Here is a 25,400-nt window from a genome sequence, read left to right as displayed (position 1 = left end):
AAGATGCAAGTAAGAATACACATGACTTTCTAAACAAAGGGTCAGTTTACTGTCATTGAGACTTTAGGGGGGCTGGCGTTGGCTTCAGTGGGGGGTATAGTGCCCCATAGTTGGTGGCAGTTGGAGGAATAGTGCCACACTGTTGGTGTCAGTTGGAGGAATAGTGCCCCACTGTTGGTGTTAGTGTGAGGAATAGTGCCCCATCGTTGGTGTCAGTGGGAAGAATAGTGCCCCATCGTTAGTCAGTGGGAGGAATAGTGCCCCATAGTTGGTGTCAGTGGGAGGAATAGTGCCCCATCATTGGTGTCAGTGGGAGGAATAGTGCCCCATCATTGGTGTCAGTGGGAGGAATAGTGCCCCATTGTTGGTGTCAGTGTGAGGAATAGTGCCCCACTGTTGGTGTCAGTGGGAGGAATAGTGCCCCACTGTTGGTGTCAGTGGGAGGAATAGTGCCCCACAGTTGGTGTCAGTGGGAGGAATAGTGCCCCATAGTTGGTGTCAGTGGGAGGAATAGTGTCTTGTATCAGTAATAGTTACACTGCCCCAAGGGCCAGATAAAGGAAAGCATAGGGCCACAGGTTGGAGACCACTGTATTAGACTATATTTGCTCAATCCGGAGTTCAGCTTTAAAATAGAACTTTCTTTTTTTAGAGGAAATCCTCTAATGGTGACACCAGTTCTTGAGACCCTGGTGACAGCAAGACATTTCCCCTCACTTTCCTGTCTTGGTTATAACCTTCCCTTAAAGTGAAAGTACAGCCAAAGCTCGTTTGGTTGTACTTCTGTGGATCGCAGGAGTGCAGTTAATTCTGCACTCCTGTGACTCATTTTCAGCAGACAGCGGGCTGAAGCTCACCATCGGCTGACGTCACAGAGCTGGAAACCTTGTGTGTGAGCCACTAAGGCCTGGATAGGGTGCCAGTGCCGGTACACTGCTGTGAGTGCTGGCGGGGGAGGGAGTCTGTCCCAGCTCCAAACATCAATGTGTAGGATTATAGATATCCCTTAAGTAGCACATCAAAGCAAGCCCGCTCGTGATGGTGTGTGCCAACCTCGGCCTGGGTTCCTGCCAGGCCACACCCCCCAATGCATTTCACTCCGCCTCTCAAAGCTTAATCATGGGAAAACTCTGCTTTACAGTCAGGTCCATAAATATTGGGACATCAACACAATTATAATCTTTTTATAATTATTATCTTTTTATGTCACAATTCTAATCCATTGTGGTGGTGTATAATAATACACCACCACAATAGATTTGAAATGAAACAAACAAGAAGTGCTTTAACTGCAGACTTTCAGCTTTAATTTGAGGGTATTTACATCCAAATCAGGTGAAAGGTGTAGGAATTACAACAGTTTGTATATGTGCCTCCCACTTTTTAAGGGACCAAAAGTAATGGGACAATTGGCTACTCAGCTGTTCCATGGCCAGGTGTGTGTTATTCCCTCATTATCCCATTTACAAGGAGCAGATAAAAGGTCCAGAGTTCATTTCAAATGTGCTATTTTCATTTGGAATCTGTTACTGTCAACTCTCAATATGAGATCCAAAGAGCTGTCACTATCAATGAAGCAAGCCATCATTAGGCTGAAAAAACAAAACAAACCCATCGGAGAGATAGCAAAAACATTAGGTGTGGCCAAATCAACTGTTTGGAACATCCTAAAAAAGAAAGAACGCACCGGTGAGCTCAGCAACACCAAAAGACTTGGAAAATCACGGTAAAAAACTGTGGTGGATGACCGAAGAATTCTTTTCCTGGTGAAGAAAACACCCTTCACAACAGTGGGCAGATCAAGATCACTCTCCAGGAGGTAGGTGTATGTGTGTCAAAGTCAACAATCAAGAGAAGACTTCACCAGAGTGAATACAGAGGGTTCACCACAAGATGTAAACTATTGGTGAACCTCAAAAACAGGAAGGCCAGATTAGAGTTTGCCAAACATCTAAAAAAGCCTTCACAGTTCTGGAACAACATCCTATGGACAGATGAGACCAAGATCAACTTGTACCAGAGTGATGGGAAGAGAAGAGTATGGAGAAGGAAAGGAACTGCTCATCATCCAAAGCATACCACCTCATGAGTGAAGCATGGTGGTGGTAGTGTCATGGCATGGGCATGTATGGCTGCCAATGGAACTGGTTCTCTTGTATTTATTAATGATGTGACTGCTGACAAAAGCAGCAGGATGAATTCTGAAGTGTTTCGGGCAATATTATCTGCTCATATTCAGCCAAATGCTTCAGAACTCATTGGACGGCGCTTCACAGTGCAGATAAGCAATGACCCGAAGCATACTGCGAAAGCAACCAAAGAGTTTTTTAAGGGAAAGAAGTGGAATGCTATGCAATGGCCAAGTCAATCACCTGACCTGAATCCGATTGAGCATGCATTTCACTTGCTGAAGATAAAACTGAAGGGAAAATGCCCCAAGAACAAGCAGAAACTGAAGACAGTTGCAGTAGAGGCCTGGCAGAGCATCACCAGGGATGAAACCCAGCGCCTGGTGATGTCTATGCGTTCCAGACTTCAGGCTGTTATTGACTGCAAAGGATTTGCAACCAAGTATTAAAAAGTGAAAGTTTGATTTATGATTGTTAATCTGTCCCATTACTTTTGGTCCCTTAAAAAGTGGGAGGCACATTTACAAACTGCTGTAATTCCTACACCGTTCACCTGATTTGGATGTAAATACCCTCAAATTAAAGCTGAAAGTCTGCACTTAAAGCACATCTTGTTTGTTTTATTTTAAATCCATTGTGGTGGTGTATAGAGCCAAAAAGATTAGAATTGTGTCAATGTCCCAATATTTATGGACCTGACTGTAGGAGATATTTACATTACATGCAGCCAGTGACATCACTGGTGCACACGCTCTGAAGGAACGGTCACCCGTGCTGTTCCTTCCAAGCCCTATGCATGCGTGTGGGAGTGACGTCATCGCAACTCCAGCCAGTCACAGAGCCAGAGCCCGACAGCAAGACAAGTGAAGATGGAACAGTGGCACTAGAACACCTTTGTTTTACCTTTGTGCATACTAGCATATTATGACTTTACCTTGCAAGAAAATAAAAAAAAAGGCCAGCGTTATACAATTGCTTTAAAGGCTGTACTACTCCTGTGGATCGCAGGAGTGCAGTTCGTTCTGTACTCGGCAGGCTAAACCCCACCATCAGCTGATGTCACAGAGGCGGTCCAGGCTCGGGCAAGATTGTGATGAAGTCAGGATTGGCCCACATGCCTGGACCTGCACCAAGCTGCTCCCACCCTCTCCACAGCCCGGCAGAGCAGCGAGCATGGATGGGGCAGCAGAGCAGCGAGCCGGTGACTGACAGCAGCTCTTTCCTCAGGAAACTGTGAGAACCGAGCGATCAGCAGGGTTTGATTGCTCAGTTCTCAGTCTTAGAGCCAGCTGGAGACAGATGCAGCATTGGACGGATGCTGCATCCTCCTAGGTAAGTATGATTTGGGGAAAAACAAGTCCACGCTTCTCTTGCCTTTAGTTCTACTTTAACTCTTTTTACTGCATCCAGGGGTCCTGCACATACTCTTGGCAGCTGCAGCCATCAGGACTGTGTGTGCATCCCACAAGAGTCAACTGTTTAATGAAAGTGATCCAGCCGCACAATTGCTTTCTGTGACACCCAAATTGTGCCCCCTCCCCAACGCGACCCCAGTGCTCTGCATGGGAGGGGTGTCTCCAGATGGAGAGATTGGGGACCAGCAAACGTCTATTCACTGATCTTCCCTAGACAGGATAACCCTGGAAGCGAAGTCTAAAACATCACATAGGGTTTCTGGTGTCACTTTTCTCTAACTCTTGCAGCCAGAGATTGAAGTTAATGGAGGGTGATCAATGCTCCATTAGCTTTAAAGGAAAGCAGGTGAGACAACAGAGGTCTAAAAGACCCCTGATGTTTCATTAAAGAGAACCTGTCACAAACACAGGAATATCGCATAGGGGATTTTGTGCCAGGTCTTCTCCTACCTGATCTCACTAATGGCTGAATGGAAATTCTCTCAGACACACTCCTTCATATGGAAAGTCTTCCTAGGAAGAATGGAGGCTATGGTAAGCCACAAAAGGGGGGGGGGGGGGGAGATTACAAATATTCATGGTTTTGGAATGGAATGTTTAAAGCTCATCTCCAGGAAACTTGAAAATGATCCCTTGTAGGTGTGCTGCGCCTGTACTGCAAAGGTTAATTGCTCGTCTAAGTATAGCTGCGCGTGCGCGATTCTGGATAAAATTAGAGTCACAATTTTTTTGCTTAGAATAAAGATCACGATTCTCTGTTTGCATTATACAGAAAAATTGGGCTAACTTTACAGTTTAATGAATTAAAAAAAAAAACTAAAGTGTATTTTTTCCCAAAAAATTGCATTTGAAGACCACTGCGCAGATACAATGTGACATAAAATATTGCAACGAACGCCATTTTATTCTCTAGTGTCTCTACTAAAAATATATATATAATGTTTGGGGGTCCTAAGTAATTTTCTAGCAAAAAATACTGATTTTAACTTGTAAGCAACAAGTGTCAGAAAACTGCTTTAGTCTTTAAGAGCCAGTTCACACTGGGGCGACTTGTCAGGCGACTTGATCGCCTGACAAGTCGCCGTGGGTCGCCTGCCATAGATTAGCACAGGACCCGTTCTAATAGGAGCGACACAAGTCACTCCGACTTAGAAAAAGGGTCCTGTACTACTTTGGGGCGACCTGCATTGACTTCAATGATATGACCCCGGCAAGTCGGGTCGCCTGTATGTGAACCGGCTCTAAGTGGTTAAACTGACCTCATTAACAGACTGAAGTTCATCCCTTTGATCTAAAAGAACAAAACGATACAATGTTTCTCTTTATTTCTCAGTGCTGAGCAATGTTGTGATAAACATTTGTAGCTGCTTTTTTTTTTTTTTTCTTTGACAGCTGTGAGCAGAGAAGAGCTCTAGTCTATACTGTTACAAGAATCTTGAAAATGCCGGTGATCTGTCGAATAATGCCTCCCGTCGAAAAATTCATCCAAAGGCCTGCGCATGCTCAGTAAGTGACGTCACTCCAGCTGATCTGTCGATCAGCTGGCGGTGACGACACTGGCATGCACAGTTTGTCGGATACATTATCCAACCAGAGACAGAGAGCGGCGGGACGAGAATCTAATGTCAGATTCTGCCTCGCTCTCTGCACTATCTGCGCATGCGCCCAATGGACATCTATTCTTATTGGGCGGATTATTCTCATTTTAGATTCATATTGGCAAATGGTGGGAATATTGTCGTGATTACAGAACACACAGCTCTGACCGGGACACATTAAAGGGGCACTCTGATGGTGTAAAGGAGGACTCTGACGGGGACACTGATGTAAAGGAGGACTCTGACAGGGACACTGAAGTCAAGGGAGACTCTGACGGGGACACTGATGTAAAGGGCAACTCTGACGGGACACTGATGTAAAGGAGGACACTGATGGGGACACTGAAGTCAAGGGGGACTCTGGCGGGGACACTGATGTAAAGGGGAACTCTGACGGGGACACTGATGTAAAGGGGAACTCTGACGGGACACTGGTGTAAAGGGGGAACTCTGACGGGGAGATTGATGTAAGGGGGGAACTCTGACGGGGACACTGATGTAAAGGAGTACTCTGACGGGGACACTGATGTAAAGGAGTACTCTGACGGGGACGCTGATGTAAGGGGGAACTCTGATGGGGACACTGATGTAAAGGGGAACTCTGACGGGGACACTGATGTAAAGGGGAACTCTGACGGGACACTGGTGTAAAGGGGGAACTCTGACGGGGACACTGATGTAAAGGAGGACTCTGACGGGTACACTGATGTAAGGGGGAACTCTGACGGGGACGCTGATGTAAGGGGGAACTCTGATGGGGACACTGATGTAAGAGGGAACTCTGACGGGGACACTGATGTAAAAAGGAGTACTCTGACGGGGACACTGATGTAAAAAGGAGTACTCTGACAGGGACACTGATGTAAGGGGGGACTCTGACGGAGACACTGATGTAAAAAGGAGTACTCTGACGGGGACACTGATGTAAAAAGGAGTACTCTGATGGGGACGCAGATGTAAGGGGGGACTCTGATGGGGACACTGATGTAAAGGGGCACTCTGATGGGGACACGGATGTAAAGTAGGACTCTGACAGGGACACACTGGATGTAAAGGAGGACTCTGACAGGGACACACTGGATGTAAAGGAGGACTCTGACAGGTACACACTGGATGTAAAGGAGGACTCTGACGGGCACACACTCGATGACACTGATGGGGACATGGACACAGGCTAAATGACGGCGGGGACACAGGCTTGATGATGATGAGGGACACACTGATGTTGCACAGATGAGGCACAATGAGCACTGATGAGGCACAGATGGGCATGGATGAGGCACAGATGGGCATGGATGAGGCAGGGGTGGTGCCGATCGGTGTGTGAGGAGAGAGCTGAACTGGGCATGCAGCGGTTTGTTGACAAATGATCGGGCCGTCATTGGATGAAGCGCTCACGTGGTAAAGGGCCCCTGTCGTTGGCCCTTTACCACAATCCGCGGGAAGCACAGTTCTGGGAGGAGGTCCCTGTACGCCCTCCCAGAATAAGCTGACCGCGCTGTAGCCGTCACTGGGCAAGTAATTAATCCCCATAGCCTTAGCTATCCGATAGGACCCATGAAGCGGGGCTTTGCATTACCTATGTTCCGCAGTATTTGGCCAAAGACGATTACCATGCCAGTCCCTGTGAAAATTAGGCATTGCCCCCCAAAAAAATTGTGTTGCTACAGGAGGTCCTCTAGTATAAGTTTGCCAAGTATGGTGCCCTTAACCCCCTGTAGTTTGGGCCCTACATTTATAGTAGCTATGTTAAGGGCAGGGTCTTAGTCTGAAAATTTGAGGGGCTACAGCTTGGACCCCAAATGAGTCTGGGGGACCCAAATTTGGCACAGAGGTAGGGGGGGGGGGGCTTCCTTTACCACCCCAAACAATTTGGGGTTTGTTAGCCCAAAAATTCCCTGGTCAACTTTTTATAGGGCCCCTTGAGAGTATGTGGCCCCTGGGCCGTACGGCACAGCAGGGATTGCTGGATACCTCAGGAATCCCTTGACTATTCTGTGGTGGTCAGCTAAAGTCTACCCCAATGCAGGTCCCTGTGAAAATTAAGCATTGGCCCCAAAAAAATGTATGTGTCCCCTGGGGATCATATAGTATCCCTGTCCAAAAACCTGGTGCCCCTGGGCACCGTGGTTCAGCTACCACAGGGCCCTGCATTTAGGCTAGCCTGGCCCCGCTATGTTAATCTATGGTGCAGCCGCAATCGGGAATTTGATGGGCCACAGATCGGGCCCTGAATTAGTCCAGAGGCCCAAATTTGGCACAGGGGTAGGGAAGGTCTTCCTATACCACCCCTACAATTTTGAAGTCACTAGCCTGAAATTTTATGGTCAACTATTTAGGGGGCCCCTTGGGAGTGTGTGGCCCTCGGGCGCTACTGCGGAGCTGGAATTAGTGAGTGCTGCAGGAATCTCTGGACTCTTAGCTATTTAACAGTTTTTGCAGAGCGGGGCTTTGCAGTTCCTGCATCCTGCGGTGGTCAGGCAAATTCCTGCCCTATGCAGGTCCCCATGAAAATAAAGCATTGGCCCCAAAAAATGTTTGTGGCCCCTGGGGGTCCTCTAGTAACCCTGTACCAAGTTCGGTGCCCCTGAGCATCGTTCTGCTACTACGGGGCACTACATTTAGGCTACCTTGGCCTAGCCTATGTTAATATATGGCACAGTAGGGAATTTTGAGGGGCCACAGCTTTGGCCCCAAACATATCCAGGGGCTCAAGCTGTGGGAGCCTGAACTCTTTCTGGGCCCAAGCTGTGGACCCTCAAATTCCCAACCACGACCGAGCAATAAATTAACATGGTGGGCCAATCTACCATAAATTTAGGGCCCTGTTGTACCCGAATCACGGGGGTTACGGGCACCAAACTTGGTACAGGGATATTAGATCTCCCCCAGGAGACACACATATTTTGTTGTGGCCGATGCCTAATTTTCACGAGGACTGGCATGGGAGTCAATTTGCACAAATACTGTGGAACATAGGTACCAGTCAGCCCTGCTCTGCAGGTACCATTGGATAGCTAAGAATATGGAGATTAATATAGTACCCAGCAGTCCCTGCTCCACGGTACTGCCTAAGGGCCACACACTCCCAAGAAGCCCCTGAAAAAGTTGACCAGAATATTTGGAAATAGTTGACAAGAAAATTATGGGCTAGCGACTCCAAAATGTTTGGTAAAGGGAGACCTCCCCTACCTCCATGCCAAATATGGCCCCCCATACTCATTCGGGGCCTGAGCTGCAGTCCCCCAAAGGTCCAGACTACGATCGTGCCAAAGTTTAACATAGCGGGCAAGCTACTATAAATTTAGGGCGCTTAACCACGGGGGTTAAGGGCACCATACTTGGCAAACTAATACTAGAGGACTTCTAGGAGCCACACAAATTTTTTGGGGCCAATGCTTCATCTTTACATGGGCTGGCATGGGGATCGACTTTGGCCAAATCCAGCAGAACATAGGTAATGCAAAGCCCCACTTCATGGATAGCTAAGTCTATGGGGATTAATATGGTACCCAGCACTCCCCGCTTTGTGGTATTGACTGACAGCCATATGCTCCTCAGTAACCCCATAAAAATTTGACAAAGATATTTTGGGCTAATGACTCCAACATTTTTGGTATGGTAATGGTAAACCTCCCCTACCTCCCTGACAAATTTGGACCCCTGGACATGTTCAAGGCCCGAGCTTTGGCCTTGCAAATGTGCCAACTCCAAGCTTGCCATACTGCACAAAGCTGACCAAACCCCGGGGTCTAGGGGCACCAAATTTGGCACAGGGATACTAGAGGCCCCCAGAGATAGACCTCCCCTATCTCTGTGCCATATTTGGGACCCTAGCCCCTCAAAGTTTGCCTACTGTGACTTCACCTATAGTAACATGATGGGCCCCCACTCCTCTAACCGCTTATTCGTTCCCACCACTGACAGATCCCCCATCTTCATGTTTAAGCCACTGTGAAATCCCCAGGAATAAGCACTGACTGTGTCCCCCCCCCTCATCCAGCCTGAATCCCCCCATCATTCAGCCTTTGTCCCCGTCGTTAATTCAGCCTGTGTCCCCCACCATCATTTAGCCTGTGTTCCCACCGTCATTTAGCCTGTGTCCGTGTCCCCGTCAGAGTCCTCCTTTACATCGAGTGTGTCCCTGTAAGAGTCCTCCTTTACATCGAGTGTGTCCCTGTCAGAGTCCTACTTTACATACGTGTCCCCATCAGAGTGCCCCTTTATATCCAGTGTGTCCCCCCTCAGAGTGCCCCTTTACATCCAGGGTGTCCCCGTCAGAGTCCTTAACATCCAGTGTCCCCATCAGAATCCCCCCTTACATCAGTGTCCCTGTCAGAATCCTCCTTTACATCAGTGTCCATGTCAGATTCCTCCTTTACATCAGTATCCCCGTCAGAGTTCCCCTTTATATCAGTGTCCCCCATCAGAGTTTCCCTTTACATCAGTGTCCCCATCAGAGTCTCCCTTTACATCAGTGTCCCCATCAGAGTCCCCCTTTACATCAGTGTCCATGTCAGAGTCCTCCTTTACATCAGTGTCCCCGTCAGAGTTCCCCTTTATATCAGTGTCCCCCATCAGAGTTTCCCTTTACATCAGTGTCCCCATCAGAGTCTCCCTTTACATCAGTGTCCCCATCAGAGTCTCCCTTTACATCAGTGTCCCCATCAGAGTCCCCCTTTACATCAGTGTCCATGTCAGAGTCCTCCTTTACATCAGTATCCCCGTCAGAGTTCCCCTTTATATCAGTGTCCCCCATCAGAGTTTCCCTTTACATCAGTGTCCCCATCAGAGTCTCCCTTTACATCAGTGTCCCCATCAGAGTCTCCCTTTACATCAGTGTCCTCATCAGAGTCCCCCTTTACATCAGTGTCCCCGTCAGAATGTATGGGAATGGACGATTACTGACTTGATCTTGCAGAGTCCTCTGCGGCAGAATCTGCCTCCTGGGGTAGATACAGGCCTGAACAGTGGCGGCTGGTGAAGTTTTAAGATGGGGGGGCGCAAGACCCCGCCCTTCTATTTTGGCCCCTCCCATTTCTCAGAAGCCACACCCCTTATAGACCCCACCCATTTTGTCCCCTGTATTTTGCTTGCGTGAACCAATTCTCCCAATATATCACATATTAAGGGCTCCATCAGTACTAGTATATCCCATAATAGGGAGCAGGGGCCCTATTATGGGATACACTGACAGAGTGGCACAAACCCCACAGTACAGGCCCCTTGTACAAACCCCACAGTACAGACCCCCTAGCACAGACCACACAGTACATGCCCCCTTTCAATGTAGTGACCAGCGTACATGCCCCCTTTCAATGTAGTGACCAGCGTACATGCCCCCTTTCAATGCAGTGACCAGCGTACAGGCCCCCTTTCAATGCAGTGACCAGCGTACATGCCCCCTTTCAATGTAGTGACCAGCGTACATGTCCCCTTTCAATGCAGTGACCAGCGTACATGCCCCCTTTCAATACAGTGACCAGCGTACATGCCCCCTTTCAATGTAGTGACCAGCGTACATGCCCCCTTTCAATGCAGTGACCAGCGTACATGCCCCCTTTCAATACAGTGACCAGCGTACATGCCCCCTTTCAATGTAGTGACCAGCGTACATGCCCCCTTTCAATGAAGTGACCAGCGTACATGCCCCCTTTCAATGCAGTGACCAGCGTACATGCCCCCTTTCAATGCAGTGACCAGCGTACATGCCCCCTTTCAATGTAGTGACCAGCGTACATGCCCCCTTTCAATGTAGTGACCAGCGTACATGCCCCCTTTCAATGCAGTGACCAGCGTACATGCCCCCTTTCAATGCAGTGACCAGCATACATGCCCCCTTTCAATGCAGTGACCAGCGTACATGCCCCCTTTCAATGTAGTGACCAGCGTACATGTCCCTTTCAATGTAGTGACCAGCGTACATGTCCCCTTTCAATGCAGTGACCAGCATACATGCCCCCTTTCAATGCAGTGACCAGCGTACATGCCCCCTTTCAATGCAGTGACCAGCATACATGCCCCCTTTCAATGCAGTGACCAGCGTACATGCCCCCTTTCAATACAGTGACCAGCGTACATGCCCCCTTTCAATGTAGTGACCAGCGTACATGCCCCCTTTCAATGTAGTGACCAGCGTACATGCCCCCTTTCAATGCAGTGACCAGCGTACATGCCCCCTTTCAATGTAGTGACCAGCGTACATGTCCCTTTCAATGTAGTGACCAGCGTACATGTCCCCTTTCAATGCAGTGACCAGCATACATGCCCCCTTTCAATGCAGTGACCAGCGTACATGCCCCCTTTCAATGCAGTGACCAGCGTACATGCCCCCTTTCAATGCAGTGACCAGCGTACATGCCCCCTTTCAATGCAGTGACCAGCGTACATGCCCCCTTTCAATGCAGTGACCAGCGTACATGTCCCCTTTCAATGTAGTGACCAGCGTACATGTCCCTTTCAATGTAGTGACCAGCGTACATGCCCCCTTTCAATGCAGTGACCAGCGTACATGCCCCCTTTCAATGCAGTGACCAGCGTACATGCCCCCTTTCAATGTAGTGACCAGCGTACATGTCCCCTTTCAATGTAGTGACCAGCGTACATGTCCCCTTTCAATGTAGTGACCAGTGTACATGTCCCCTTTCAATGCAGTGACCAGCGTACATGTCCCCTTTCAATGTAGTGACCAGTGTACATGTCCCCTTTCAATGTAGTGACCAGCGTACATGCCCCCTTTCAATGTAGTGACCAGCGTACATGTCCCTTTCAATGTAGTGACCAGCGTACATGCCCCCTTTCAATGTAGTGACCAGCGTACATGCCCCCTTTCAATGCAGTGACCAGCATACATGCCCCCTTTCAATGCAGTGACCAGCGTACATGCCCCCTTTCAATGTAGTGACCAGCGTACATGTCCCCTTTCAATGTAGTGACCAGTGTACATGTCCCCTTTCAATGCAGTGACCAGCGTACATGTCCCCTTTCAATGTAGTGACCAGTGTACATGTCCCCTTTCAATGTAGTGACCAGCGTACATGCCCCCTTTCAATGTAGTGACCAGCGTACATGTCCCTTTCAATGTAGTGACCAGCGTACATGTCCCCTTTCAATGCAGTGACCAGCATACATGCCCCCTTTCAATGCAGTGACCAGCGTACATGCCCCCTTTCAATGCAGTGACCAGCATACATGCCCCCTTTCAATGCAGTGACCAGCGTACATGCCCCCTTTCAATACAGTGACCAGCGTACATGCCCCCTTTCAATGTAGTGACCAGCGTACATGCCCCCTTTCAATGTAGTGACCAGCGTACATGCCCCCTTTCAATGCAGTGACCAGCGTACATGCCCCCTTTCAATGTAGTGACCAGCGTACATGTCCCTTTCAATGTAGTGACCAGCGTACATGTCCCCTTTCAATGCAGTGACCAGCATACATGCCCCCTTTCAATGCAGTGACCAGCGTACATGCCCCCTTTCAATGCAGTGACCAGCGTACATGCCCCCTTTCAATGCAGTGACCAGCGTACATGCCCCCTTTCAATGCAGTGACCAGCGTACATGCCCCCTTTCAATGCAGTGACCAGCGTACATGTCCCCTTTCAATGTAGTGACCAGCGTACATGTCCCCTTTCAATGCAGTGACCAGCGTACATGTCCCCTTTCAATGTAGTGACCAGCGTACATGTCCCCTTTCAATGTAGTGACCAGCGTACATGTCCCTTTCAATGTAGTGACCAGCGTACATGCCCCCTTTCAATGCAGTGACCAGCGTACATGCCCCCTTTCAATGCAGTGACCAGCGTACATGCCCCCTTTCAATGTAGTGACCAGCGTACATGTCCCCTTTCAATGTAGTGACCAGCGTACATGTCCCCTTTCAATGTAGTGACCAGTGTACATGTCCCCTTTCAATGCAGTGACCAGCGTACATGCCCCCTTTCAATGCAGTGACCAGCGTACATGCCCCCTTTCAATGTAGTGACCAGCGTACATGCCCCCTTTCAATACAGTGACCAGCGTACATGCCCCCTTTCAATGTAGTGACCAGCGTACATGCCCCCTTTCAATGTAGTGACCAGCGTACATGCCCCCTTTCAATGCAGTGACCAGCGTACATGCCCCCTTTCAATGTAGTGACCAGCGTACATGTCCCTTTCAATGTAGTGACCAGCGTACATGTCCCCTTTCAATGCAGTGACCAGCATACATGCCCCCTTTCAATGCAGTGACCAGCGTACATGCCCCCTTTCAATGCAGTGACCAGCGTACATGCCCCCTTTCAATGCAGTGACCAGCGTACATGCCCCCTTTCAATGCAGTGACCAGCGTACATGCCCCCTTTCAATGCAGTGACCAGCGTACATGTCCCCTTTCAATGTAGTGACCAGCGTACATGTCCCTTTCAATGTAGTGACCAGCGTACATGCCCCCTTTCAATGCAGTGACCAGCGTACATGCCCCCTTTCAATGCAGTGACCAGCGTACATGCCCCCTTTCAATGCAGTGACCAGCGTACATGCCCCCTTTCAATGCAGTGACCAGCGTACATGCCCCCTTTCAATGCAGTGACCAGCGTACATGTCCCCTTTCAATGTAGTGACCAGCGTACATGTCCCTTTCAATGTAGTGACCAGCGTACATGCCCCCTTTCAATGCAGTGACCAGCGTACATGCCCCCTTTCAATGCAGTGACCAGCGTACATGCCCCCTTTCAATGTAGTGACCAGCGTACATGTCCCCTTTCAATGTAGTGACCAGCGTACATGTCCCCTTTCAATGCAGTGACCAGCGTACATGCCCCCTTTCAATGCAGTGACCAGCGTACATGTCCCCTTTCAATGTAGTGACCAGTGTACATGCCCCTTTCAATGTAGTGACCAGTGTACATGCCCCCTTTCAATACAGTGACCAGCGTACATGTCCCCTTTCAATGCAGTGACCAGCGTACATGTCCCCTTTCAATGCAGTGACCAGCGTACATGTCCCCTTTCAATGTAGTGACCAGTGTACATGCCCCTTTCAATGTAGTGACCAGTGTACATGCCCCCTTTCAATACAGTGACCAGCGTACATGTCCCCTTTCAATGCAGTGACCAGCGTACATGCCCCCTTTCAATGCAGTGACCAGCGTACATGTCCCCTTTCAATGTAGTGACCAGCGTACATGCCCCCTTTCAATACAGTGACCAGCGTACATGCCCCCTGCAGAGGTATGGCAGTGGGAGAGATGGGATCAGGCAAAGGGATGGCGGTGGGAGGGATGGTCATGGGATGAGGCAGAGCAGAGGGGGATGGCGGTGGAAAGGCTGGATGGATGGATGGATGGTCATGGCCCATGATGACCATCCATCCAGCCTTTCCACCGCCATCCCCCTCTGCTCTGCCTCATCCCATGACTCATGGGATGAGGCAGAGCATAGGGGGATGGCGGTGGAAAAGCTGGATGGATGGTCATGGAGGACTGACAGGACAGGAGGACCACGAGGACTCACCGGTGGTGATGTCTTCTTCCAGCAGATGACCTCCAGTGGTCTGGTCTCCTCTCCGGTGCCGCCGTCACTCCCGTCCGGTGTCCACCCGAGTCCAACTCCATCGCCCGCGGTCCGGTCCACTGCTGCGAGTGACGTCAGCGGGGTCAGCGTTGGATGTCCTGGATGCTGTGATTGGTCCAGGCTGGAGGCTGGACCAATCACAGCCAGGAATCCACGAAGTGGGGGTTTCCAAGGAATCTGCCTTGCGCCCAGGTTACGCCCCCCACGCCCCCCAGAAGGCAGCCAATCGGCGCCTCTTCTGGGTGGTAACCCCACCCCCCCATCCCCTCCACATCGGCTGGCGGCGGCGGCGGCGAACGCAATTTTTTTTTTTTCAAACTTTATTGCTCGTTTTGCAATCTTTTTTTTTTTTTTTATCTTTTTTTTTTTCTTCCTTTTTTCAGGGGGGGCGGCGCCCTGGCGCCCCCTATGCACCGGCCGCCACTGGGCCTGAATGGGTCACTGATTGGGTTTCCTCCACTGCCCAATGAGAATCCACTCATGGAGCCAGTGGGGAGACTCCCCTCTCAGCAGAGACACCTTGGAGATATGACAGCCATGATGAAAATCATGGCCCTGCAGTTAGGCAGCCAAAGCCCACTACACTTTACCTAGCACCTACCTGGTAGGGTGCTATATATCATACAATCATTCCATAAACACATACCACATACACTGCATATATCATTTCAAGAAAATATGCTTATAAAATAGTTTACAATTTGCAAAAAAAAAAAAAATATATGTCCCCGGATTTAATTTTAAAAATATGGTCACCTTAATATAGATCAGACCAAATTGAGGGACAAATGAGGAGGAAAAAGGGACAGAGGGACTTTGTTTCAAATCAGGGACAGTCCCTCCAAATCAGGGACAGTGGGGGAGCTATGTTTTAACATGTGAGCAGAATATGAAAAGAAATTGCCCCGGTAGGCAAATGATTGAAGACAGCTGTGCTGGAATGAAGGCAGGAGGGACATTTCTCTCCTTGTTTAGGCTCCATATACACAGGACGTTGTTAAAAGTCCCTTTGAATGCTGGAATTTTTAGGACGTTTGAAACGTCCGTTCGGTCGCGTTTGTACCCGCGTTTAGCGGGCGTTTAGCGGCGCTTGCGGGCGTTTGCGTTTAGAAGCGTTCCTAGAGGTCAAAAAAATTATTCCCCTTCAAAATGGAAAAACACGAACGCTAAACGCGGGTCATCGCGTTCGGACGCGTTTGTGCGTTTGAAACGCCGGGAAACACACGTTCAAACGCAAATAATTGCGTTCTAAAAAAAGTCCCTGAACGCAACTGCCTGCAAATGACTGTAAACGACCTGGTGTACATGGACAGATAAGATAAAATGTAGATGGGTTCAGGGGCTTCGGAAAAAAACGCCCAACTGCTCCTAAACGACCATTTCCAGCGTCCCGTGTACATGGAGCCTTAGTGTTTTACAATTGCTTGCTGTTCATCTCAGAGCTGCAACCAGCTTGTAAATTGTGGCACATTGCTATGCTGCAAACTGCAAGACAATCTATCTTTCTTTCCTCTCTAAGGTGTCAGACGGTTTATCCTCTCTCCTCTATGGTGTGAGACAGTCTATTCTCCCTCCTCTATGGTGTCAGACAGTCTATTCCCCCTCCTCTATGGTGGAGGTCAGTGGCAGGGAATCATGGCTGCCTCCAGCAGGCTGAAGTCCACATTGGCTCTGGTGACAGGTCATTGAATTATATTCTCATTGCTGTTCCGAGATACAATTTTACTGTCTATATTTTGTACTAATATATATATATATATATATATATATATATATATATATATATACACACATATACACACTATACTATATATGTATATACTATTATTTATATATATATATATATATATATATATATATATATATATATATATATATACACACTATACTATATATGTATATACTATTATTTATATATATATATATATATATATATATATATATATATATGTGTATATATATATATATATATATATAATATGCGTGTGTGTATGTGTATATATATATATATATATATACACACTATATGTGTGTGTGTGTGTATATATATATGCTATATGTGTGTGTATATATATATTCTATATATGTGTGTGTGTATATGTATATATATATATATATATGTATATATATATATGTATATATATATATATATATGACACTGCCTCTTACCTGCTTTACACAGCTCTCTGATCTCTTCCTGCCTTTTTACCTGATTCACCTTTAGGACCCTGCATCTGGGGGCCGTGCGACTGCCCAGGGCTGAATGCTGTACCAGGTGGCATCTGCATTTGGGACCCCGTCCATTCAAGAATGAGGTTCCAAAGCACAGCTCTTCTGCTTTCTTTTATATTTTTTTGGCAGACTTTATAACTTTTTCCTTTATAAAAAAAAATCTTTAGTTGGAAAACTGCAATGCCTGTCTTCACCGATCTCCTTCTGCGGTTTTTATTTTTTTGCGCTATTAAAAAAAAAAAAAAACACATATTTAGAAAAAAATATATATTTTTTACTTTCTACTATAAAACATATCCAATAAAAATGTAAAAATAAAATACAATTTCTTCATCAATTTAGGCCACTATGTATTCTGCTACATAGTGAAAAAAAAAAAAATCCCAATAAGTGTATAATGAATGGTTTGCGCAAAAGTTATCACGTCTACAAACTATGAGATATTTTTATGTAATTTTTATTTATTTATTTTTTACTAGTAATAACTGCAATCAGCAACTTATAGCGGGACTGCAATATTGCAGCGGACAAATCGGACAGTGGCACTTTTGATGCTTTTTTGGGGACCAGTGACACCAATTCAGTGATCAGTGCTAAATAATATGCACTGTCACTGTACTAATGACACTGGCAGGGAAGGGGTAATCAAAGCATTAAATGTGTCCCTAGGGAGTGCTTTCTAACTGTGGGGGAGGTGTGTGTACTGTAAGAAGATAGAGATCCGTGTTCCTCCTTAGCAGAAACACAAGATCTCTTTCTTCTGTCACAGAATGTGATCTGCTTTGTTTACATAGGCAGTCCACGTTCTGTCTTCCTTGGGAACAATTGGTGGGTCCCGGCAGACATTGGGTCTGCCAAACCCGCTAATTGGCTCTGGCTGTGTCCAATCACAGCGGGAGCTGGTCGCCAGCGACGTGCGTGCGCACCCCAGACCAACAAAGGTGAAGTCACATACAGGCAGGGCCGGGACAAGGGGTGGGCAGGAGAGGCGGCTGCCCTAGGGGCAATGGTTTATTGCAGGGATGTGGGCGCCCTGACCCTAACCCTAAGGGAAGGGGGGGCGCAGCTTGGCAACTTTGCCCTGGAACTGGATGGCCTTGTCCCGCCACTTCATACAGGTACGTGATTTCACGCAGAGAGGCTGTTAAATATCCAAAGCTTGAAAAGGAATGTCACAGATTTTTGTATGAAATTCAAGAGATTTTTTCATGTAGATCCTAACCCAGTCACTAAAATCTAATAGAGGCTTTCACATAATAATTTTATTACCAAAGTTATTTCCAATACGTCTGCAGGTTTCAGTATTCATTGGTGATCCTGCCATGAAGGTCTGTGTTCAGGCACTTCCTGTTACAGGATGACAATGCTCTGTCCTTGTTTCCAAACTGCTCTTCTGCTTTGTCACCCTCATCTGCTTCCCTGGTGAAGATTATAGGTGGCCATGAAAGTGCACATTGCACATCTCTAAGAAACGGTCTGTGGAAATTCACACAACTATAGCTGGAGTGCAATGGAATGTTGTACTGTGTAAAAATGGTAACTGTTTAAGATAAACTGGGGCGGATGTATTTACTAAAACTGGAGCGTGCAAAATTTTTGCGCAGCTGTACATAGTAACTGATTAGTTTTTAGGTTTTAGGCCCCTTTCACACAGGGGAGTCCCTCGGCGGACTCCGTTTTTCTCAGCGTGGGATCGATCCGCCGATCCCCGCTGAGCAGGCGGATGGTAGCTGTGTCTCCGCGCTGTGTGCAGAGACCACAGCTGTCAGGTCCCCGCTGTTCTCTATGGGGGAATCGGATGGGAACGGACCGCCTGTCCATTCTCATCCGATCCGATCCGCTGGACGGATGGAAAATAGGGTTTTCATCCTTCCAGATTTGACGGATCGGATGTCAGTGGACATGTCTCCGCTGACATCCGATGCCCCATAGAGATGCTGTGGGCATCCGTTCAGATCCGCCAAAAAAAAGATCCGCCTGTGTGAAAGGGGCCTAACTGTCAAAGCTTAAATGAACGACCTAAAAGCGGAGTTCCACCCAAAAGTGGAATTTCCGCTTTAGGTAGCTCTAACCCCCGACATGCCACATTTGGCATGTCATTTTTTTGGGGGGGAGTGGGTACCTAGTTTTGACAGGTACCCGCTCCCACTTTCGCTTGGAGCGCCGCGGTGCCCTGAGCGGAAGTTCTCCTCTCCCCCTCCCTCCCTGCAATCTTCTGGGACATGTCAAAGGTCCCAGAAGACTGCCGGCCAATCACGACGCGTAGCGCAACTTGCGCATGCGCAGTGCGTACCCGGCTGTGAAGCCGCAAACTGTCACAGCCGGGTGCCCACACCAGTGATGCCGGCGCCGCAGAGCAGAAAAGGAAAACAGCAAAGCTTCGGGCGGCCGCATCGCTGGACCGTGGGACAGGTGAGTGTGTGTTTAGGCTGGAACTCCGCTTTAAAGTGGAGTTCCACCCTAAAATTATACTTACCTCCATCTTCTTGCTCCGGGTCACCTGAAAAACAAATGGATAATCGCAATTTTTTTTTTTTTTTTTTACTTACCTTGTTTAGAAGAAAATATACTTACCTTACTTCCTCTTCCTCCCCTCGGCGGCCACGGCGATTCGTCACTTCCTGGCTTGCAATGATTCCTGGGAGCTGAACGTCATCGCTCCCAGGAATCAATGCGCCTGCACCGGCCCCGACGTCAGTTCTGTTGCAGGCGTCGTCATACCTTGCTAAACAGCTTCTGGGCATGCCCAGAAACTGTGCAGGGATGACGCTGCGGCACCGGAAGTGACGGCGGGGCCGGTGCAGTGCATCGTGGGACCGAAGAAGACGGAAGAGGACACAGAAGAGGATCGCGCTGGCTTCAAGCTGCCCACACCTGAAATGGCAGCGCTGGACAATACATTTTCAAGGTAAGTATTTCTTCTAAAAGGTAAGTGCGACCCGGGACAGATCAGAGGCTATCCATTGTGGAATGCACTAGCCCTGACTGTCCCGGAGGTATTTTTATTAAAAAAACTATTCCCAGGGTGGAACTCCGCTTTAAGTTAGAAGTTGATTGGTTACTATGTACAGCTGCACCAGATTTTGAGTGCTCCACTTTTAGTAAATCTCCCCCCATGTTTTTTTAGCAAGTGTTAGATGTTACGGTTTACCTTCACATTAAGGGGTAGGTTTACTTTAACAGAAGACGATCCATACACTGTACTAGCAGCACCGCATGTAAACATCATTGTGCTCATAATGGCGAGTGGTTGACCAAAGAGAATTTCTTCCTTTTTCTGGGAAGCTTTTCTGGAAGAAGACTCAGAAGAGATTAACCACTTGCCGACTGCCTGCTGCAGCCCTACGTCAGTCGCGCACGTGGTGTTGGGGGGTGAGCACGCACCGCCAGCGGCGCGCTCCCGCCCCAACTAGGCAGCAGGGATGCTGATTCACGGGGCCGGCTCAGCCGCGCAAAACAACGAAAGCCCTACGTCAGCCGCACACGTGGTGCTGGGGGACGAGCGCGCGCCGCCAGCATCGCTCTCCCGACCCCCCTAGGCAGCAGCGATTGCCGAACCACGGGGCCAGCACGGCCGCGCAAAACGACGTATCCCTATGTCGGGCCGCGCACGTGGTGCTGGGGGGCGAGCACGCGCCACGAGCAGTGCTCTCCTGCCCCCACTAGGCAGCAGGGGGATGCCGATCCACGGGGCGAGCAGCCACAATCGCTCCCCGTTGAGAAAGAAGGACGGTCAGCTATTGTAAACACAGCTGACCGTTCTCTCTGGAACGATCACAGAGCGCCTGTGATCCTTCTATTAAGGATCACAGGTCTCTCTGATCATTTCACAAGTCCATCCCCCATACAGCTAGAAAACACCCCCTAGGCATACAGTTGACCCTTTGATCACCCATGGTCTTAACCCCTTCCCTGCCAGTGCTATTATTACAGTAACATTGCATATTTATAGCACTGATTACTGTAGTAATGTCGCTGGTCCCCCCCAAAAGTGTCAAAAATGTCGGGTCCGTTCGGTCCGCCGCAACGCAGATCGCTGCCATTACAAGTAAAAAATAAAAACGAAAAGTCTTTCCCCTAGTTTGTAGACACGATAACTTTTGCGTAATCCAATCAAAATACGCTTATTGCAGGTTTTGTTTAACCAAAAATATGCAGCAGAATACAAATTTGCCTATGAAAAATTTTGATTTTTAATTTTTTTTTTTTTTGGGAATGTTATATAGCAGAATGTGAAAAATATTTTTTTTTCAGAAATGTCCCTCATTTGTTTGTTCATAGCGCAAAAAATAGAAAAATAAAATTAGCAGAAGTGATCAAATACCACCAAAAGAAAGCTCTATTTGTGGGGGAAAAAAAGGACATCAATTTTATATTGGTACAGTGTTGCACGACCGCGCAATTTTCCCGTTGAAGTAACGCAGTGCCGAATCGCCAATAAATGGCCTGGTCATTAAGGGGGCAAATCCTTCCCATCCAGAACTGGTTAATCAGCATGGTCACATAGCCGCTCTGACCAATACAGATCTCTTCTTTCTTCGGAGAAGCCTTTCCAAGAAGAAGACTCAGAGGAGATTCTCATTGGTCAGCATGGTCACCTGGCCTAACTAACCAATGAGAATATCTTCCTTCCCATTCTTGAAGAAGGCTCAGAAGAGATTCACATTGGTCAGTGTGGTCACATGGCTGCACTGACCAATGAGAATCTCTTCCTTCTTCTGGGAAGCCGTTCTGGAAGATAAAGGCTCAGAAAAAAATGTCATTGGTCAGCATGGTCATGAAGCCAAACTGATGAATGAGAATATCTTCTTTCTTCAGGAAGTTGTGCTTGAAGAAGGTTCATAAGTGATTCACCTTGGTCAGCGTGGCCACATGACCGTGCTGACCAATGCAATCTCTTCTTTCTTCTGGGAAGCCTTTTCAAGAAGAATACTCAGAAGAGATTCTTTTTGGTCAGCGTGGTCACGTGGCCACTCTGACCAATGTGGATCTCTTCTTTCTTCTGGGAAGCCTTTCCAAGAAGAAGACTCAAAAGAGATTCTCATTGGTCAGCGTGGTCACCTGGTCAAACTGAGCGATGAGAATATCTTCCTTCCTGTTCCGGAAGAAAGCTCAGAAGGCATTGGTCAGTGGGGTCACATGGCTGCACTGACAAATAAGAATCTCTTCTTCTGGGAAGACGTTCTGGAAGATGAAAGCTCAGAAAAAATTCTCGTTGGTCAGCATGGTCATGAAGCCAAACTGATGAATGATAATCTCTTCCTTCTACCAGGAAGCTGTGCTGCAAGAAGGTTCATAAGTGATTCACCTTGGTAAGCGTGGCCACATGACCGCTCTGACCAATGCACATCTCCTTTTTCTTCTGGGAAGCCTTTCCAAGAAGAGATTCTTGTTGGTCAGCGGGGTCATGTGGCAACTTTGACCACTGCAGAATAGATCTCTTCTTTCTTCCGGGAAGCCTTTCAAGAAGACAACTCAGAAGACGTTCTCATTGGTCACCTGGCCAAAACTGACCAATGAGAATATCTTCCTTCCTGTTCCTGAAGCTGTGCTAGAAGAAGGTTCATAAGTGATTCACCTTGGTCAGCGTGACCGCACTGACCAATGCAGATCTCTTCTTTCTTCCAGGAAGCTGTTTCAGTTCTTTTTTTCTTCTGGGAAGCCTTTCCAAGAAGAAAACTTAGAAGAGATTCTCGTTGGTCAGCGTGGTCATGTGGCAACTCTGACCAATGCAGATCTCTTCTTTCTTCCCGGAAGCCTTTTCAGGAAGAAGACACAGAAGAGATTCTCATTGTTCGGAGTGATCGCCTGGCCAAACTGACCAGCAAGAATATCTTCCTTCTTCCATGAAGCCTTTGCAGAAGAGATTCACATTGGGCAGCATGGACACATTGCAACACTGACCAATGAGAATTTCTTCCTTCTTCAGGAAAGAAGGCTCAGAAGAGATTCTCATTGGTCAGCATGGTCACATGGCTGCCCTGACCAATGACATACTCTTCCTCCTTCTGGGAAGGCATTCCAGAAGAAGAGATTCCAATTGGTTAGCGTGGTCACGTGGCTGTGCTCATCAATTATTACCATTATTGACCATTGCGATGTTAACAAGCTCCAGGGTTGCTAGTACGGTGTATGGACCATCTTCTTTGAAAGTAAATTTGCCCTTTAACCACTTCCGCCCCGCCCACCGTACATTTACTGTGGCACTCTGCCACTTACAGGCAAAGCGACGTAGACCTACGTCGCTCATCCACGCAGACTGTAGAGGGCGAGCGCGCACCACTGGCAGCCAGCGCGTGTGACCGGCAGCTCCAATGGCCGCCGGTCACTCGCGATCTCCCGCAGCAGAGGGAGAAAGACAGACGCTGATGTAAACATGTCATTCTCCCTGAAGTAAGCACAGAGGCTATGCGATCCTGCTATGTAGGATCGCATGTCTCTGTGGTTACTTCACTAGCCACGCCCCCTAACAGTTAGACTCACGCCCCTAGGGACACACTTAACCCCTTGATCACCAGTAAAGTTAACCCCTTTCCTGCCAGTGTCATTATTACAGTAACAGTGCATATTTATAGCACTGATTACTGTAGTAATGTCACTGATACCCCCAAAAGTGTCAAAAATGTCAGTTAGGGGTGCGATCTGTCTGCCGCAATGTCGCAGTCCCGCAAAAAAAAAAAAAAAAATCGCAGATCGCCGCCATTACTAGATAAAAAAAAAAACTATAAAAATTACATAAATCTTTCCTGTAGTTAGTAAACGCAATAACTTTTGCGCAAACCAATCAAAATACGGTTATTGCGATTTGTTTTTTTTTACCAAAAATATGTAGCAGAAAACAACTTGGCCTAAAATGTTAAAAAATTTTGATTTTTAAATTTTTTTTGAGAATTTCATATAAAAAAAATGTGAAAAATATTGTTATTTTTTTCAAAATTGTCGCTCTTTTTTTGTTTAACCACTTTACCACCGGAGGATTTTGCTGTCTTACGTCCAGGCCACTTTTTGCGATTCGGCACTGTGCAACTTTAACTGACAATTGCGTGGTAAATACCCAAACTAAATTTACGTCCTTTTTTTTCCCACAAACAGAGCTTTCTTTTGGTGGTATTTGATCACCTGTGCGACTTTTACTTTTTGCGCTATAAACAAAAAAAGAGCGACAATTTTGAAAAAATAATATTTTTCACATTTTACTATATGAAATTCCCCCCCCCCCCCAAAAAATGTAAAAATCTAAATTTTTTATCATTTTAGGCCAATTTGTTTTCTGCTACATATTTTTGGTAAAAAAAATCGCAATAAGCCTATTTTGATTGGTTTGCGCAAAAGTTATTGCGTTTACTAACTAAGGGAAAGATTTCTGTTTTTGGTGTTTTTTTTTTTTAACGAGTAATGGCGGCGATCTGCGATTTTTTTTTTTTGCGGGATTGCGGCGGACAGATCGGACCCTTGACTGACATTTTTGACACTTTTGGGGGTACCAGTGACATTACTGCAGTTATCAGTGCTATAAATATGCACTGTTACTGTAAAAATGACACTGGCAGTGAAGGGGTTAATTTCTATTGGTGATCAAGGGGTTAATGTATGCCTGGTGCTTACTGACGTGTGTGGGGGGAGGGGACTATGTGACACAAGGACAGATCGCAGGTTCAGCTATGCTGAACCCTGCAATCTGACCCTGCCTGTCACTTAGGAGATCCGCCCGCTTGTGCTTACACAAGCAGGCGGATCTCCACACTCGATTCCCCGACGATCGGGGAAGAGCAGCGGCGATCGCCGCCGCTCCTCCCCTGGCCCGACTCCCGCTGTGACTGAATACAGCGTGGGCGAGCATCCGGAGGGGAAGGGGAATGTCTGGTGACGTAGGTCTATGTCGCCAGACGTTATCGAGCCACTTTGCCGCAGTAGAGCTCTAGTGAGCAGCGGCAAAGTGGTTAAAGCACAAAAAATAAAAATCGCACAGGTGATCAAATACCACCAAAAGAAAGCTCTATTTGTGGGAAAAAAAAGACATCAATTTCATTTGGGTACAGCGTCGCACGACCGCGCAATTGTCCGTTAAACTCACGCAGTGCCGAATCGCAAAATAGGGCCTGGTCATTGAGCAGCCAAATCCTCCGGGGCTAAAGTGGTTAAGACTCTTTTCCAGGCCCTTTTGGCTGCGAGTCACTTTTCAGAATGTAATTCGAATATCCTGTTTCTCTTTTATATCACAGGTGGGGGCAGCGGCATCGGACGAGCGGTGTGTCAGAGACTTTCCCAGGAGGGGGCTTCGGTTGCTGTGGTTGATGTGAACATCAACTCTGCCAATGGCACTGTACAGACGTTATCGTCTAACCTCCCCGGACAAGAGCATGCGGCATTCACCGCCGACGTCTCCCAAGGCGACAGCGTCAGTGCGCTATTGGAGCAGATACAGGTAGGCGGGAAGCGGCGTCGTATGATTCCGATGAGCCGGGCAATT

At 47.7% G+C, this 25,400-nt stretch overlaps 1 protein-coding gene across 1 annotated transcript in view; it reads left to right on the top strand.

Annotated features, from left to right (window-relative positions):
• Positions 1 to 16,276: 16,276 nt before the first annotated feature.
• Positions 16,277 to 25,400, top strand: part of LOC309560970 ((3R)-3-hydroxyacyl-CoA dehydrogenase-like) — a gene marked incomplete at its 5' end in the record, with an annotated part of 38,502 nt that continues 29,378 nt past the window's right edge. The window contains 2 exons of the mRNA XM_082264673.1: positions 16,277 to 16,379; positions 25,153 to 25,355. Coding sequence (XP_082120799.1) covers positions 16,277 to 16,379; positions 25,153 to 25,355 — 306 coding nt within the window. The remainder of the gene's footprint in view (positions 16,380 to 25,152; positions 25,356 to 25,400) is intronic.

Source organism: Pelophylax lessonae (assembly GCF_965119305.1).
Source record: "Pelophylax lessonae genome assembly, chromosome: 7".
NCBI classification, from domain to species: domain Eukaryota; kingdom Metazoa; phylum Chordata; class Amphibia; order Anura; family Ranidae; genus Pelophylax; species Pelophylax lessonae.
This window is presented reverse-complemented; position numbering and strand designations above follow the sequence as displayed.